We start from the raw sequence: 18,923 nt of genomic DNA, 5'->3' as shown, positions 1-18,923 counted from the left end.
GCAAGACACTCATGAATGGTACTGTGCAGATACATCTCTCTTTATGGTGAGAACTGAATAATTGAGTTGCAAACATACAAGGACATAGACAGACATCAAAACCACGAAACAAGCAGGGGTAGGGGTACAAGAACCCTTTGTAAGATAAGTATATTTTATTCATGATAAAATAATCTGATTTTGTGTGCTAGTTTTGGTTGCTAGAGGTGATAATCTATTTCACTAAATGCTGTTGCAGATATTCTTCATGAAGTTTCTTAAAACGAGGACATATATTCTGATGATTAAATCACAGTTTGCATCAGATTTGTATTGGGCTCCATTACCAATTCTATAAACTCTGACTACTGCATAGGTATAAGGGCAAGCACTTTTGATTTATATCAAAGGGATTTTTTTGGGCAGGATCCCTGGTTTTTTTGCTACCAGTATGCTCTCATTTCCTGAATTAGGGGAAAAATATGAAGTTTGTCTCTAATAATGTGAACATTATTCGTAGCTACATGGACAAAGTACAGAATCATTTGTCGAAGGGATCATCTGCAGTGTTTCACTTTGCTACTAGAAAATGTTAAACACAGGTCAGAACCCAAAGGACATTCTCATTCAGTTAATTTATTCAAACAAACATTTCCTTGCTATGAAAAATAAAGACTCTTCGTCAAGTATGCATAGTATTTACATGAAAGAGAAAATTGGGTTTTGACTGAACTATCAGCAAAACAATGATCATTTCAATCACTATTTATGATTCATGACTGAGTTCCATTAGTTTAGGTCTGAACTCATTTGAACACAAAAAGAAACAATTTCTGCAGTATTTGGAGACATCATCTGGTTTTGAGAAGCAATAGAAAAAATAATTTTCTTTCTCTTGCAGCTTGAAGAAACTTAGTATTAAATGGCAATTCAGTAAACTATCAAGACTTTTAAATATGCCATAGTTTATCCATATTAAATTTTTCTGAAGTTACTTTGTTAAATGAGTCTCTACAGACTGAAGAACATATTATCAGCAATATTAATTTTATGTATTTGTACTTTTTTTAAATATGCCATTGGAAAATTAGATATAATCTTACATTTTTGCATGTGATCGTAAAAATGCTGCCTTCACTTACTTAGTCTTTGAGGAGAAGAGAAATTTCATAATGGAGGAAAGTTAATTAGGACTTGTAGGTCATGAATAAATGCCACAGTTTTTGTACTTTATTAGCTATTTGAAAGCACTTTTCATAATATATCTGAAATGCTTTCATTGAGCTGTACACTGACACTCTCAACACAATTCCAATATGTAAACTTTCCACATACAGTAATTTGAACTAGTTCCACATAATATATATACAGGCATTAATTAACAGAGTGGATAGTGTCTGTACATCTGTTAGCCATTAGTCTTTACTTTAATTCATTAGATCTTTATCATTTACCTGAACAACTCATCAGGAACAGGCAAATTGAGACATTAGTTCATTATGTCATCTGCAGGATAGTACAGCCAATAGAAATGTTAACCTCTATTGTGTATGCCCAGATTCTACTATGAAACATGAGCCCACAAATTTTGGTCCAAAGGTGGAAATGCTTCCAAATTATCCCATTTATTGTGTATTTGGAATTCTAAAATTATTGGTGTTAGGAATGTGCAGAGGTTAGTGGGATATGGTATATTGCATTACAAACAATTCCAACGAGCAGACAGGTATTTTTTAATATAAATTGAACTACATTCCCTCAGGATTCCTTCAAGTAGTGGCCTACTTTATTTTTGACATAGAGTGCTATTGGAGTAGTACAATAAATCTACATGGTCCAGCTGGATACTGTACTTACTTTTCCCTGATGAGTATAGGTCATAAATTTAAATTAAAGTGATATGATTTCTACTAAAAAGAAGAGGAGTACTTGTGGCACCTTAGAGACTAACCAATTGGTTAGTCTCTAAGGTGCCACAAGTACTCCTTTTCTTTTTGCGAATACAGACTAACACGGCTGCTACTCTGAAACCTATGATTTCTACTGGTTCAACACCATCTTTTATATTTATATCCATCACTGAGGAAATGAAATTTAGGTGGGATATAAAAAGGTTCCTGATTAGAACACATGCTTAAAATGTTAGCACAAAAGCAATGCAAAATGTATTGTATACATTAATTCTAAGTCATCTTTTCTGCATTTCCTCCGAACAAGGTTGAGGTAAACCATCAAATAATCTCACTGTGTACCCCAAAAGCATGCAAAGTGTGGACATATAAAAATACAGCTTAAAATATTTATTTTGGTATTTTTGGCTCCAATTCCACAACTGCATTCTTGGGGTTATCTCTGCATGGTTGTGTCTGTATAGTGCAGTTGCAAGATAGTGATTTTAGATTCAATTAAAGGTGGTGGCGATGATGCAAAGGAGGCTTTCAGGAAAGAAAATGTTTCAGAGTAGGAAAGTATGGTAGGATTTAATAGAACCATAGAAATGTAGGCCTGGAAGGGACCTTGAGAGGTCATCTAGTCCATCCCCCCCACTGAAGCTAGACCAAGTAAACCTAGACTAGCTAGCCCTGACAGGTGTTTGTCTAAACAGAGCTTAAAAACCTCTAATGATGGGGATCCCACAGCCTCCTTTGGAAGCCTAATCCCATGCTAAACTATCCTTATAGTTAGAAAGTTTTTCCTTATATCTAACCTAAATCTCCCTTGCTGCAAACTATGCTGATTACTTCTTGTCCTACCTCCAGTGGATATGGAGAACAATTGATCACAGCCGTTTACAACAGTCCGCAATGCATTTGAAAACTGTTTTCAGTTCCCACTCAATCTACTTTTCTCAATACTAAACAAGCCCAGTTTTTTAAATCTTTCCTCATAGGTCAGGTTTTCTAAACCTTTTATCATTTTTGTTGCTCTCCTCTGGACTCTCTCCAATTTGTTCACATCTTTCTTAAAGTGTGGTGCCCAAAACTAGGCACAGTACTCTAGCTAAGGCCTCACCAGTGTTGAGAAGAGTGGAACTGGGAAGGGAGACCCAGAGTGTGGGGACATTGCCAGGGGGCAGCACCCCAAGATAAAGGGGCATCAGGGTCTGGGAGGGACACAGGGGCCAGTGGCAGGTGCGGCACCAGCCTGCAGAGGGCACTCCTTATGCTGGAGAGCTAATTCCCAAAATGACCAGCAGGAGGCGCTGTGCTGGTGAGTCATCGACTTCGCTACAACGTCCTCCCATTTTGACTGTAAACCATAGATAACTATTCTGAGTACAGTTTTTCAACTAGTTGTGCACCCACCTTATAGTAATTTCATCTAGACCACATTTCTCTCATTTGCTTATGAGAATATTGTGCTTGACTATGTCAAAAGCCTTATTAAAATCAAGATACATCACATCTACTGCTTCTTTCCTATCCACTAAATCAGTTATCCAGTCAAAGAAGGAAATTAAGTTGGTTTGACATGGTTTGTTCTTGACAAATCTATGCTGGCTATTACTTATCACCCTACTATCCTCTAGGTTCTTACAAATTTATTGTGTGATAATTTGCTCCAGCATGTTTTGAAGGTATTGAAGTTAAGTTGACCGGTCTATAATTCCCCGAGTTCTATTTGTTCCCTTTTTATAGAAAGAAACTGTTTGCCCTTTCCCAGTCCTCTGGGACATCACCCATCCTCCATGATTTCTCAAAGATAATTGCTAACGGTTCTGAGGTTGCTTCAGCTAGTTCTTTAAGTACCCTAGGGTGAATTTGGCAGGCCTTGATGACTTGAATACATCTATCTTATCGATATATTCTAGTTTATTCTAAATATTCTCTAACATATTCTGCCTGTTCTTTACCCTTTCTGTCTTGTGTTTCTTCCCCCTTGTTGTTGTTCTGTTAAGCACCTCGTCAAAATTAAAATTTTTAGTGAAGACTGAAGCAAAACAGGCATTAAACACTTCAGCCTTCTTGGTATTGTCAGTTATTAGCTCTCCTTCCTGCTAAGCAGTGGACCTACACTTTCCTTTTTTGCCCTTTAGAGGTTTGAGGAAATCTATACTTTCCATGGGATAAACTTGTGGTACATCCCATGAAAATGGAAATAAGAACGGATCCAAATGGTATAATAGATTAATGAATTTCATGAGTTTCATGGTGTGCCGCCTATGAAGAAATAGTTGAGAGACTGAGAAATAAAATAACACTACTTTCCAAAAAAATTTGAATCCTTGGCTTGATATAGTAGTTTAGATTATTTTCTGCACTCTTCTTCATAAAGGGCTGATGTTTCAACATGGTATAAGAAATAATTAATACTTATTTGTATTACTGTTGTACCTAAGAGCCCTAGTCCAGGACCAAGACCTTACTGTGCTAGGTACTGTACAAACATAGAACAAATGATGGTCCCTGCGCTAAACAGCTTACCATCTAAATAGGTGGGTGGAGATAGGCAATGAAAGGCTAACATTTCAAGACTGATGCACAGTATGATAGTTAAAGATGAAAATAACAGCTCTCAGACAACTGAAAGCAAAAGAAGCATGGACTCATATCACCGTATTTCTTCTGGCTTGATTTTCTCTTAACCTGTATCTAAAAGGTATCACATAACTAAGGAATCATATGCAAACTGGTAACATGCTGGTCATTGATATTATTGCATGGTATATGTGCAGGTGATATGTGAAAAGTTTTAAATATAGGCTGGAAATATATTCTTAAATGTGTTTGGCGGGTAGGATTTAAGTCATTTCACCCTAGACAAAGGAATGTGGTCCTGCCTGCTTGAATGTGTCTTCAATGTAAACTGAACAAAGACACAATGAAAGTACATTTACATAAAAAGTAAACAAAGTCATCAAACTAGTGAGAGGAGGGAAATAGCCACTCTATCACAATATGGGAAGGAGACTGCAAAAATTAACATGGTATCAGCTCCCTGGCGGACACAGCAAGCTAAGACCCTAGGAGGGCTTCCTGACTTGGAAAACAAAGATAAATGTTGAGGATATTAGCAGAAGAAGAGAGCCATTTTGGCATCTTTTACCTGAAGAGATAAAAGAACCAAGTGCTTTGAGTTCTGTGTTGGATCCTGGTGAGAAAATTAGTCTGAAAAAAAGACTAAAACCTATTTTTGTTTGCAACAATTTCTATCTCAATTCCTTCTACTTGGTATCACTTAAATATCTGTTCTTTGTTAATAAATTTAATCTTGTCTTATTATACAACATCTCAGTGTAGTGTTCCAAAGTGAACAGTAAAATCTTCATCTGAACTAACAGGTTGGTGCCATGTACTGTCTCTTTAAAGGACCAGCAAACTCAATACAATTTTCTAAGTGATACAGTGAGACAGGCTGAGCACAGCAGAGGAGATGGTTTTGGGGAGACTTGGGACTGGAGGGGCTGTTGGTGTCACCCTGCAAGGAGTAACCAGGGTGGTGGAAGCCAGGGTGAGGTCACTGTGCTGTAAACTGGCTGCTGGTGTCAGAGCTCTGAGCCAAAGCTGCAAAGCACAGAAGCACCCAGGATTACAAAGCAACCCCTTACTGGTTTGGATGAACCCCCAAAGCATCAGCTTCCACCAATGTCTATGGGATTCCAAGAGATCAGCACCACTCAGGATCCAGACAGAGTCTCTAATAGACTGAGAAATGTCAAAACTTGTGGGATAAGGAACCCTTTACTAATCTGTGAGGGTCTCCAGTGTTATGGTAATGACAGGCTTTGGCAGCTGAATAGATAACTTCTCTAAAGAAGATCAAATGAAAACTGTAGTTGTGTTAAGTTGGATGGAGTTCAATTAAATGCCAGAGTAGGATAAAAACAAATGCCTGGTGCAAGCCTATAATGCTAATGGAATTTATCTTTATACCGTCAACCACTTGGGGAATTTTATCAAGATCTTACATAAAAGATATGGAAACACGGTCTTCCACAGCTGTTCTTTAAAGCATCTATGGTATTTTCTTCCTCCTGCTGATCACTTACAGGCCGGCAGGAATTCTAACTGCATATAAAGTGCATTTGTCTTCAAACAGAAATAAGTAACACCTGCATATACATCAAGTATTCCCCGCCCCCTCCTTCATGTCAAAGAGGACAGTTGTTGCTGGACCCAACTAGCATTTCTTTGTTAATTGGCTTAGAGAGGGGGCAAAACATACAGCCCTGATGTTCATTTAAATAGTATCATCAATTTTATGCTATGATTTCTATAGGGACTACATTTTCATGAGACAGTAGGTTATTACATGGAGATTTTGTGACCTTACACTAGTTTAATTTATGGCACTTTAACTCTTTTCCTAGCAGTATCTTTTCCGGGAATAAATACAGTAATCATAACAATAAAATAAGTTACACTCATTTATTTGGACTGACATGCCCTATTGTTTCTTCTTGCATAAGTAGTCATAATCAACATGTCATGTTATATTTCCTCTTTTTGCTCCAATAATAAAAATAAACAACTCTAATGCAGCCAACACCTCCTCCCAGATGATATATGTATCACTTCCTGGATGAGTCCTTTAGATGAGGAAAAGCCCCAGGAGAAAATGTGCTTGTCAGAGGGGTCAGGTTCCAGGACTTGCATAGAGATGCAGTCCTTTTGTGTGCAGTAAGTCAGTTTTGACTAAGCACTCTGGCGCTCGCGTCTGGGTACATCCTGAGTCCACTGGGCTTGATATAATTCCACTCTGCTCCACACAAAGTGCTCATGCACTACATATGCTTCAAATTTACCCCCTTCATAGGGATTTATTGGTAACATAAACAAAAGCCATAAATCTCAGCCTAAGCTTTCTCCTGAGGTTGGCTAAGGCATGGCTGATGTTGACTTAATTTCATATCAGTAGAGATTAAAACAAATCATATCAGGTTGATGAAAGTGAAGATTTTCTCTTTTGGTGATCGACCTAGGCATCTTTCTGTTTACATAAAAACAGAATAATACAAACTGGAGATGGAGAAAGACCTTTTAGATTACCAAATCTATCTCTCTGCTGAGACATAACTGTTCCCTATGGTACATTTTCCACTGTTCATATTGCCTAGTTTTAAAAGTCCTAAGTAATGAGACTCCTATCTCTTCCCTTGGGAGATAATTCCGCAGTTTGATACATCATAATCTCAAGAAATGTTTTACCTTATATTTAGCCTAAAATTTCCTTTTCTTAGTTTCATCCCATTACTCATAGTTATAGTCCCCTGGTAGCATTCTACATAATTTCTCTTTGCTTAAAGCATTCAAAATATTCATAAACTTATGTCCTGCCTTAGCAAAGCTATTAGCTCTTTTAGCCTTTCTTCAGAAGTCCGTCCTCCAGCATAATATATATGCATCCGATGAAGTGAGCTGTAGCTCATGAAAGCTTATGCTCAAATAAATTGGTTAGTCTCTAAGGTGCCACAACTACTCCTTTTCTTTTTGCGAATACAGACTAACATGGCTGCTACTCTGAAACCTGTCAATATATTTTTTGTTGCTCTTCTCTGAACTGCCTGATATTTGTCAATATCTTTCTGGTAATGTAATGCCCAGAACTGAATACAATGTTCAAGTACAGCTATACCATAACCATAGGTTAACAACTTTACTTCATTGCCTTATGATGTGCTTGGCATATGTAGCCTAAATCTGCATTGGCTGTTTTGTATATCACACTGCAAACTCATTTATTGCCCACTATCACCCCAGTTCGTTTTAATCATTATTGCTTTCTAGGTTGTCTGCATAAACCAATATATACTGGGTCCCATCCATTGGGAAGCCTGTAAGGTGCCAGTACAGCCCCAGATGAGTACTTCTGGTCTGGGAGGGGGTGTGGCCATAGTAGCCAGGAGATGCACTATTTTAGCACATTCCCAGTGCAGCCTTTGCTGAAGGGCCTGATAGAAACTGTAGCTGCTGTCCCTCAGGAACTTTTGTGGGAGGGTAACAGTAACAATATAACTCGCTGATGGAGCGGCTGCCGAATTCCCGCCGCTGCTGAGGGCAGATTACCGCCCCAGAGCCCGACATCCTGCCGCCCCTTTACCTTTGCCGCCCCAGGCACCTGCTTGGTTCACTGGTGCCTGGAGCTGGCCCTGGCTCTGTACCAGAGACGACTCTTCATGTTATCGCTAGAGCATAGTGGCCCTTGCGGTTGCAAGGAGGTGCAATTTGCACTCTGTGTGCTGGTCCAAATGCCTTGGAAAACTTTGATTTGATTAGTAGTATTGCAGACTATTTCAAGTCTGTACCAACCAGCACTGAAAAATGGGGCTGATCCATTGGTCCTTAATCATATTGACGAATGGGGACAACTCCTGTGATTAAGGATTACTGATGTGAATAAAGGTTGAAGGATAAGGTCCACTCTTAGATTAAATGTTAGGATTAATGGTACAAGAGCTAAATGTGGGGACCAAAATGTGTTTTATAAGGGTCCTCACTACTTACATTCCCAAGTATGGGGGCATGACATATACACAGGAAACCAGTTCTCCATTTGGTCATCTATACAGCTATGTGAAGGAAACATTATTCAACTGTGCTCAAAAATCTAACTAAAATGCAGTTGTGTTTTCCACCCTAAGGAATGGCACAGAGACATGGGCTTGCTATCCATAAAACATCAAAATGTTAGTTTCCATATGCAACACATTTTTTGTTACTCATCAGTTTAAAGTGGTAAGATAAAATAACCAGAATTACCTGTACTGGAGTGAACTAACCCCAGGAAGATTCACCTAGGTCATGTCCTACAAATGTATAAGAAGCACACATCAAAGTGAGTAGATAGAAAAGCAACCCAAAGTGGACAAAGGAAACCTTTAAAGGATAGTCTCAAAGAGAAACTCCAGCAGCATAGTAGACAAATCCTACCCACTCGCATCAACAGGTGGGGGATATTGATGGAGATGGGGGGACACCCAGTAGTTAGGGAAGGAGGCAGTTGCCAATGACAATAGGTAGTTTCTCCCATGGGAGTCTCTGGCACCCACTGGCCAGCTGGGAGAGAGGGTTGCTGATTGGCCAGCATTCCTCAGCTCCTAGGATTTAGCCCCGCGCAGAGGCCATGTGGAGAGCTCTTTTGGCTCCGTTCCAGCAGCCCGCCCTGCCCACCCGAACTAGGAATGGGAACCCGGTTTGACAGATGCTGTGGGTCTAGATGATTGCCTGTTTAGGGCGGTCAGGAAGGAATTTTTTCTCCCATGGACCAAATTAGCAGAGGACCGGGGAGTTTTTTGCCTTTCTCGCAGCACCTGCAAGCCACAGTTGGTAAACTAGGAATGTGCATGGTACCTAGCTGAGGTACTGGGGTGGTGTTGCTTACTCGTCACAATTCACAGCTGGTTGCCAGTGCAGTTAAGAGAATAAAATGAATGGTTCCCAGAGGCAAAAGATTTGGGATTTTTGGGATGGGCCTTGAGCTCATGTGGTAGGGTGAGACCTTGTGGCCTCTGCGGGCCAAGGTCCCCACCCTGCTGCACCCTTTGTCCCTCCTCCGAGGCGGGAGGATGCTAGGACTCAGAGAGAGCTGAGGAGAGCCCACATCACTTTATGGGTTATATGGTAAGAAGCTCTGTAATCCTGCCTCCAAGTTATGAGTCATATCATACAGAGCCTCAAACCCCTGCACTGGAACCAATTAAATGCCTGGTAGACGAGAGTATGGGTGATGGGAAGGCAGTGCCCCTCCCTTGTGCTAAAAGTTTAATAAAAGTTGCGGCCTGCTGCTTAATTCCATGCATGTGTCTGTCCTTGTTTTGTAGCTGTGTCCACATCAATGCACCTAAGGAAACTATAGCTACTGAATGAACTAATTCGTTATGAATGGTAAATGATGATGGAATGAAACTGTTTGAAGACAACTTTAATTGGACTTGAAACACCAACTGCATCTGCCAAACACCACCCACAGTATCGGCTTCATCAACAAAATATCATGAGTACCCTGCCTGCATCAGGTCAGGACTATCATAATCTCTTTTTGCTAAGATAATACAAAAACTGGGGAAAAAACAGAAGTTCTAATCTTGTGAAGATTTTGTCATATCACTGAAAGCAATGTCTTAAAATACAATAAAATGTTCTCAAATTTTTTTCTCTATTTCCATTTAGAGAAATTGCGTTTATGGATTGTAGTTATGCAATAATTATTAGCGATCTCAGACTACATTACATTAAAGAGTATCTTTGATGCACCTCCCTAGTTGGGTTGGGGGCCCTCGCCATGCCCAGTTTCCATCACAGGGTTGGCCTAGTACAGGTCACAGCCTCTTTCCTGGTAGTGACCCCACCCTTGGGGGCCTGTTTACTTTACCTCTGGGTGGGGGAAAAGCAAAAGTTTAGGTCAACACAAACTGAGCCCCTCCTGGGATCAATAACAAGGCAACAAAAAGCCTGAGGCACTAGTTTATTTCAGGGGTGCCTGGGTAGCAGCTTTGCTGGAGTCTTTATGGCTAGGTAGCCAGGTCAGACTCTCCCTACAAGCCTTACCCCTGAGGATTGCCAGACTCCTTATAGAGCTGGGCAGTTTCTTGCATGAGGGTTCCTCCTGCCATTCCAAGAGCTACTCTAGTCAATCCCTTCTGAAGACTTCTCCCCTTGTGTACTGCAGCTTCCTCCTTTTATAGCCCTCCTCTCTACCGTGCATGATTGATAGCACCGGAGGGGCAGGGCTATTTTAGCACCCAGTCTCCCAAGCCCCTTCCCTGGCAGTGTAGGGTTTATACACTCCATCACATGGCCCCATTCCTTCAAACACTTATGTACATGCTTAACCGTAGTCAGGTTAGTAGTTCTTTTTGTTTTTAAGGTAAGCATGTGCATAACTACTTGCAGGATTTGAGTCTATGTTCAGAAAATACTCTTTTAAAATTGATTCTCAAGATATGATCTTCACGCCTGCTCTTAGAAGGGGTTACTGCTAAGATAACTTGTCCAGTCTTTTCAAAGAGCTTCTGTCTGAACTATAGAATTTGCTTTTCTCTCCAGGAAAAAAGAGAATATTTCCTTTCTCAGAGGAAATTCCTAATATAGTAGTGAAATTATCTCAAAAGGCAGACGTGCACTCTGAAAGGAACAACCAAACCACTCCCTTAAGTTGTTGTTCTGATATTGAGCAAAACCCTGTTGACGCCACTTGGATGGAGAGAAATAATATATTTAATTATCAAACAATATACTTAACATTGGTGAATACATCTATACAAGATAATCATCTTCAATTCTTGTCTACCTTTAGTTTGTTGAATGCAATGTTTTATAAAATCCTGATTAAAAATACATTCCATGTATGCATTCTTTAGAACTGCGCTTCTCAATCAGTGCATAAATAAAGATTAGCTTTGTGTAACCCTAAAAAGGTTCAAAATTCAAGTTAGATGCTTTTCTAAATCTATTAGGTCTACAAAATTGGTTTGGAAATTCCTTCTGGATTCATCCAGATCTCCCCTGTGCACAACCTGAATACCCAGGCTATGTACAAGAACAAGCATTTGACCCTATAAGATTACTGGAGGAAGAAGTAGAGTAAAAGATTGACTCTGTTAGCCAGTTTAGAAGGAAAAATTGTAGTACTTTAAGGTGATATTAAAACTGTAAGTGACAGTGCCCAGAGAATTCAAACAGAGGTTAATAGTTTTAAACGCTCTTTCTAGCACTCTGATAAGAGATACTGTAATACAAGGTTACACCATAAGATTGAAATTCTTGAAAATAACCGCACAAACTGTAATTTGACTGTACTGGGCTTTGCTGCTGGGGTTAAAGGGGAAGATCTCTGTGAAAGTCTCTTTGCTATTAGAATCTATTTTAGATTAAGAACAACAACAACAAAGCCCCCTTTCCTCTTCAAACATGACAAAAACATTCTAGCAGAAATATCTCAGATAACTCTCTGGTTAAACAAGGATTATTACTCTGTCAGATTTTGATCAATTCTCTGACTTCCATTGTGGTAAAAGATATGGTTATTTCAGAAGTCAGGGACAATACTTGTAGAGTAATAACTCTAGGTCAGAGATGTAAAATAATGTCTTTTAAAACAGAAGTCTCATATTCGGGGGAGGAGGAGATAAAATAGTAATGTTTTCTGCTTAAATTGTACATGGATTTAGGCCTGCATCCTGACTTCAATGAGGCTACCCATGTGTGTAAAATTAACCATGTATTTAGTGTTAAAACTGTGGTCTTAAGGAAAACATTCACGTCACAGTAGTACAGAAATTCTCAGTCATCTGGCTGTGAAATTAGTGCTTTTGGAACACAAGGGCCAGCCACTGTGATGCTAGTAATGATTGCAAGTATCATGGCTGGCTGACATGGAAGTGTAGTGGTACCATCATACCAGCAAGTACACCTGAGTGCTTTAATTTCTCTCTCTCTCACACATTAGACAAGAGACAGAGAGAGAGAGAGACTGATTATAATTTACTAAGAAATTAGATTATGCTATTAGGACAGGCTTGTCTATTGAGGTCAATGTGAATATTTTGCTGTACACTGTGACACTCTGACTAAATTGCTTTATTTGCACTTTTCTGTGTTTAATTGGCCTTTGGTTAATTGTCCTCCTAACACTTATGTGTTTTTATATCCTTTTTTATTAGCAAACGGAGGTCTTTATACAGTGAGCAAACTGAGGACTTTATACAGTGAAGAACAGTAAAGGTTGCATTTATTTGTTTGATGTCTCTAGCCCATTTTTTATTATAAGAACCATAAAAATAAAGCCAAATCATAATAAAATATCAGAGTTGCATAAGCTATGCTCACTTTTCAGTGTTAACTATATTAGTAGCTTAAATTTTTGGGGTCAAATTTAGTCCCAAGGGAGAGGGAACAATTTCCTTTGAAGTCAATGTGAATGCCTTTTTACTCTAAACTGAAATTTGGCCCTTTGTCGTCCACAATTCCAACATCTTTTAAGAATACACTAAGGACTAATCCTTTGGCAAATCTAAACTTTAAGAAAATCAAATTTGGTTTTAAGTTACATGAGTACAAATAGTCTGAAACCATGTTGGATGAAAAATGTAGTTAGGTAGAGACTTAACATAGAAAGGTTTGCCTTGGATTGAAATTCTGAGAATGTAAACCTCCTTGACATGACAGATATAAAACTGATATTCTGGTATTCCCAGAAAATTCCCTGTAATGTAAATCAAGATCTGTATATGTAATTTGTGGAGACCTATTTCAGAGCATTTTTCCTGCTAATACACAGATACTTTAATGTACATTTTGGGACTTTATGTGCCTAGCCTTAGATCACATGTTTGGTCAATATTTTGTACATTATTAGCAATTAATATTTTATTGTTATTGGTTGCATTCTCACTACTAGTTATCACAGGCGGAACTGACTGTAGGAGAAGAGTTGAAATCAAACTGAAAACCACGAAGCTACATGTGATGAAGAGGCTGTCATTAGCAGGAACACATTGTGAGGGGAGAGGTAAATGAAGAAAAAAGGGAAACAGAGGGTGGAGGTAAGAGGGGGAGCCTGATTTTGTTGAAAAACATGCTGTAGATGGGCTCTGAGAGCCAAAGTTAATATTTACTAAGTCTAGCACATTCAATAACTTTGGATTTTCTTTAGTGGGGCCACTGTTCCTTTTGTTTGAAGAGAGAGAAGAGCTGTGAATAATGCCTAAGAGCAAAACTAAACCAGAAATAAATGACTTTTTTAATGTGAGACCTTCAACCTCAATCCCAGTTCCCCAGAAGCCATCTTTGACTCCTTCTCTGGCTGTGCTCACACAGATGTCAACTGTGGATAAAGATAGCTCTAGAAAGAAACTGATGAAGGAACTGCTACTTAGCAAGGTGTGTTTACAAGCTTCCTTGACATTGGCAGAGGGGAAGTTGGAGGCGATGTCATTCAGAATATCCAATTAAAAGGAATGGATTAGCAGAGACTAGGAGCGACTGCAGATAACAGCGAACAAGTTAGATAATGGCATAGAGTAAATTTATAAAGTTTGCGGACGATACCAAGCTGGGAGGGGTTGCAAAGTGCTTTGGAGGACAGGATTATAATTCATAATGACCTGGAGAAATGATCTGAAGTAAACAGGATAAAATTCAATAAGGACAAATGCGAAGTACTCCACTTAGGAAGGAACAATTAGTTGCACACATACAAAATGGGAAATGACTGCCTAGGAAGGAGTACTGCGGAAAGGGATCTGGGGGTCATAGTGGACCACAAACTAAATGAGTCAACATTGTAACACTGTTGTAAAAAAAGCAAACATCAGTCTGGGATGTATTAGCAGGAGTGTTGTAAGCAAGACACGAGAAGTAATTCTTCCACTCTACTCCGTGCTGATTAGGCCTCAGCTGGAGTATTGTGTCCAGTTCTGGGCACCACATTTCAGGAAATATGTGGACAAACTGGAGAAAGTCCAGAGAAGAGCAACAATTATTAAAGGTCTAGAAAACATGTCCTGTGAGGGAAGATTGAAAAAACTGGGTTTGTTTAGACTGGAGAAGAGAAGACTGAGAGAGGACATGAAAACAGTTTTCAAGTACATAAAAGGTTGTTACAAGGAGCAGAGACAAATTGTTCTTCTTAACCTCTGAGGATAGGACAAAAAGCAATGGGTTTAAATTGCAGCAAGAGAGGTTTAGGTTGGACATTAGGAAAAACTTCCTAACTGTCGGGATGGTTAAGCACTGGAACAAATTGCCTAGGGAAGTTGTGGAATCTCTATCATTGGACAGTAAGAGCAGGTTAGACAAACACCTATCAGGGATGGTCTAGAGAATACTCAGTCCTTCCATGAGTGCAGGGGACTGGACTAGATAACCTCTCGAGGTTCCTTCCAGTTCTATGCACATTGTTCAACTTATTCAGTGGAAGCTGCTCAGCTAAATCAGTGATTAAAAGTATTTTGTGTGTGGTAGGAGAGGCATGTTAAATTGCTAATTGTTAAAATGTAAGGGTTAATGGGATCCCAGCATATAAGGGTAATTGGGATCCTGGTGGATAAATATCCTGATCCAGTAATTTTTATGGAAAACTCATTCTGAAAATCATACACACACCCTAAATATTAAAGAAGAACTATGTTCTGTGGAGAAATTATTACCCTCAGTTTGTGCTATGAGGGGATCAGGTGGTAAAGGAGAATGGTGAGAATCTTCATTGTCACATTGACTGATGTCAGGGAGTGTGAATGAGTATTAAAGGTTGCCAAGAATATAAAAAGAACTCTTCTATGAAGAGAATGAGATTATCTTCTTTTCTTATATGAACTCCATGACAAGTCTAGGGGAAAGAATTTAGGGAAATCAAACACTTCATGGATGAAGGAACAGAGGACAAGGTATTAACTGTTCCCAGCAAAACTCCGTTACCCACAAGAAGAAATGGTATATTTTCTGAATTCAGACTGCTAATTGTTTGCCTTATTAAAATAAGAGAGATCTGATCAGGAGACCAGTGGTAGAGACTTCTGATGACTAAATTCTTGTTAAAACTGGGTTGCGCCATTGCCAGCAAGACTTCTCCCTTCTTTAATATATGGTATGTTTAAATTGGTAGAAAGATGTGTTTGATATTTTAATAGATTTATTAGAATTCCCTTTTTGCATAAATGTAACATTTTATAGTCATTTCTCAAAGAGATGGGCTACTGATAAGTTTAGGGCAGCACGTCCCCCTGCTGCTTCTCAGAAGCATAGATGGACTTTTGTATTCCATTGTTTAACCTGAATGCCACTACTGCAGTTAAATTGAAGCAGCTGTGTGGTGTTTAGATGCTGAGTTATTATTTGGGTTTGTATCTGTGTATCTACTTTATTCTTTTTTCTACATATTCATATTTTTGGGAGCACTGACAATTTGGTGCTTTTGGAATGCTTTCACCCCCACAGCATTTCCTTTGTTACCACTGAAGTTTGTTGCTAGTGTGCTGTGCTTCTGCAGAAATCAGCCATGTTGATATGTTTGTTTAGTGTAGTATGAAAATAGTAAATAAAAAGGAATTATAAAAAACTCTAAAGATATCTTATTCCATTAGAATATGCATTATATATTTCTTCTGTGATGAAATGAGGATGCATTATTTATATAATAATTTGCCAGTCTTACTAATTGTTCTTGGTGTAGCATACACTGTTCTTTGCATTCACTGATGCAAAAACCATATGTGAATGAAATATAAAATAAAAATGTGTAACTGAATGAGACCATTTTACTCTAACAGAATTGCAATTTACAAACTTACCAATAATTAAGGTGTAGCACTGATCTGCCAGTTGCCAATAAAGTTACTTATCTATTACTAAATTAAAAACACAGCATTAATTTTATTTAAAGTCACTGCAATTCATTTCTCCAAATTCTACTGAAAACTCTGAGTTGAAACACTCATCACCTTTTCTGTCAAATACTAACAATAGTTCATAATTGGCTTACTTCACTAACCTCACCAAAGTCTTTGTCAGCAGGAAAGGTTATCAGAGGAATTTGCACAATACCTTCCCCATTACCTTATTTAGTAAATAAATTTGAGAAGTGTTTGTATATGGATTATGTGAGACTAGTGCTTCTATTCCTAGCTGCGCAAAGCCCTTCCAGTCCTCTTTTTCGCAAAGAGCCAAAGAGGAAGGGAAAATAACCTATCATATCAATTAATGTGGACTGCTTCCAGGTAATCTAAACCATCCTCATGAAGCAACTTACTTTTTTAAATTGGAAAGGCAATTGGAAAGGCAAAATTTCTCTCTCTAGCTCTAAGTATGTTGCAATATAACACATCTATTCAGACTGCTAATTTGCACTGCTTGAAATAGATATTTTATTAACAAAATAAACATCCCAAACTGTATCTTCCCCAGATTATTTGAAATTTTATTCCTCACAAAAATAAACAGGTTTACTGAATTATAAGGAATATTCCAGTATAGATACCTTTTGCTCAGCTTTTACTCCGACAGCTACAGTGAAAGTAGTCTCTGATTTAAAGCACATTTTATTGTCCAAGGGGACACTAAATAATATACAATTAAGATTTATTATGTTGCTTTTGCATACTTGGTATAACATCCATTTATGTAATATATTAATAGTTACATAAAATAACATTAACAACTTTTTACTTCAATTTTCATCTCAAGTATTTTTCGTCTCTTAAAATATGCTATAACAATAGAATCAGGAAATCAACCCTTTTCTAATCTGCACCATGTATAAAAGGCTAAATTCACTTCCAAGTGGATGTGAAAAACTATACTTTAAACTAAACATCAATCGCAGAATTAGCATGCAAATCAAAAATATATATTGTAATGTAGATGGGTCTTCAATGAATAGTAGATTTAAATCTGCTAATTTTATGAGATTCAAATTAGATTGCTAACCCAAGCACAAATAGTATATCTGAAATTCATGTTGACCCTCAAACTATGTTCAAGCTTAAAATCATGATGGCAGGAAAAATGTGGAAGGCAAGAATAGCACTGCTATAAGTATTTGTATTAAAAAAAAAGGCTACTCCATATGTCATTCAAAGCCTAGCAGCTTTGGTTGAAATCACAGTTCCTTTTGGTGACATCCATATGGAATAGAAAGTTTTAATATTACTCTTTGTTAAAAGTCATGATCTAATTTCCTGTATGTTACTATCTGAAATAATTGTCAACTCTATTTACTGCTTTATTTCAAAATAAAAATGATGAATGTTATAGGTGAGTTACATTGATGAAATCCCTTCACCTTTGTTCCTGATGTAAAGGAATCTGTATTGGCTGCATCACAACATCATTTATAGTTCTGACAAGACTAATAATCTTAGCTTAATTGGGGAACAAAGCTTCTCTGGTCCCAAACTGTGAACTGGTTCTTGTTCTATAGCTACTTCTACATTCATTCACTGGCCTATGAATAAAATGACAATTTCCTAGCACTTTTGGGCTCCTTAATCTCCAAAAGCATATATCAATAATGAGTAGTATTTTCCTCCCCACAAGGTATTCATTTTAAACACGTTACTTGGAGATTTACATGGGCCTTACATTTAGGATTCAGTGTGGAGCTAGGAGACTTCATTTTGGGGTTCAACTTAGAACTTATCTACCTCTTTGACTCACATACTCCACCCTGTGATTATCTGTAATGTTATTTCCCTTCCCAGGATACTGCCTGCGATTTACCTATGGAAATGTGACTGGGACTCCCTGCTCCCTACTTGCATCTCAAGGATATTGTGATATTCTCTTAAAATGTTACAATTTTTTAGGGTCCCCACTAAGTGATCCCTCAGATCTGAAAACTTTCCTTCTGTACCCCAGAAGTAGAACTTACACACATTGTCTCTTCTGGGGAAGTATACAACATTGCATATTGGAGTGCTTTGCTGACTCCAGAACAGTGTTTCTCAACTACCAGTCCGTGGACCTGTGCCAGTCCCTGAGATCTCTCTGACACAGTTTAAGAATGCAGCAAGCTGATCCCTGGTATCAGAAAGGTTGAGAAATACTGCTTTAGAACACACATGCAGCATCAACAACCAGTAGAAGGGTAGCTGGATATGTTGCCTCCACCGCACACCTATCAGCATTCTGAAAGACCTTGGCAAATGATGGAAGGAGGAAGAGATGTGAGCTGGGAGGATGGGGGAGATTAGGGGAAAGTTACAACTCATTTTAAGCCCTGATGGGAGATCACTGGGTCCCAAAACAGAATTACTAAAGGTACAAGTTAGTGAATATACCATTTTTAATTCAGTATTCTTATTTGTTCCTATCTTTACTTGCTGCTACTTATTACCATTTGTATGAGAATGGAGTAAACAAATGCCCTTGATATTTAAGCTGTAAGGTTTATTTGCTATCATCAGAAAATGAATGTTGTTAATGAAGGGTAAGTAGCAAAAGGCTTGTGCTTGTATTCTGCCTATCAAAACAGTGACTATGCAGCTTTTCCTAATTGCTCCAGTAGGT

The 18,923-nt window shown here is 38.4% G+C and overlaps 1 protein-coding gene and 1 long non-coding RNA gene across 7 annotated transcripts in view; one reads left to right on the top strand and one right to left on the bottom strand.

The window, feature by feature from the left end:
* Window positions 1-18,923, bottom strand: part of PACRG (parkin coregulated) — a 471,461-nt gene that overhangs the window by 45,277 nt on the left and 407,261 nt on the right. Inside the window, exon 6 of one of the 5 annotated variants that reach the window (XM_043544308.1) lies at window positions 8,679-8,725. The exons of the other annotated variants lie outside the window; for them this stretch is intronic. Coding sequence (XP_043400243.1) covers window positions 8,694-8,725 — 32 coding nt within the window. The 3' untranslated portion in view covers window positions 8,679-8,693. The remainder of the gene's footprint in view (window positions 1-8,678; window positions 8,726-18,923) is intronic. 5 annotated transcript variants of the gene reach the window in all.
* LOC122465307 lies at window positions 21-17,945 on the top strand. 2 transcript variants are annotated; one of them, XR_006290051.1, is made up of 6 exons: window positions 21-139; window positions 9,740-9,934; window positions 12,581-12,641; window positions 13,318-13,462; window positions 13,573-13,799; window positions 15,246-17,665. It is a non-coding gene; the product is annotated as an uncharacterized LOC122465307 (long non-coding RNA). The 2 variants fall into 2 exon arrangements; XR_006290050.1 differs by having other exon boundaries at window positions 13,573-17,945.

Source organism: Chelonia mydas, chromosome 3, assembly GCF_015237465.2.
Source record: "Chelonia mydas isolate rCheMyd1 chromosome 3, rCheMyd1.pri.v2, whole genome shotgun sequence".
NCBI lineage: Eukaryota > Metazoa > Chordata > Testudines > Cheloniidae > Chelonia > Chelonia mydas.
The sequence above is the reverse complement of the archived record's forward strand: the minus strand, read 5'-3'. Positions and strand labels throughout refer to the sequence as shown.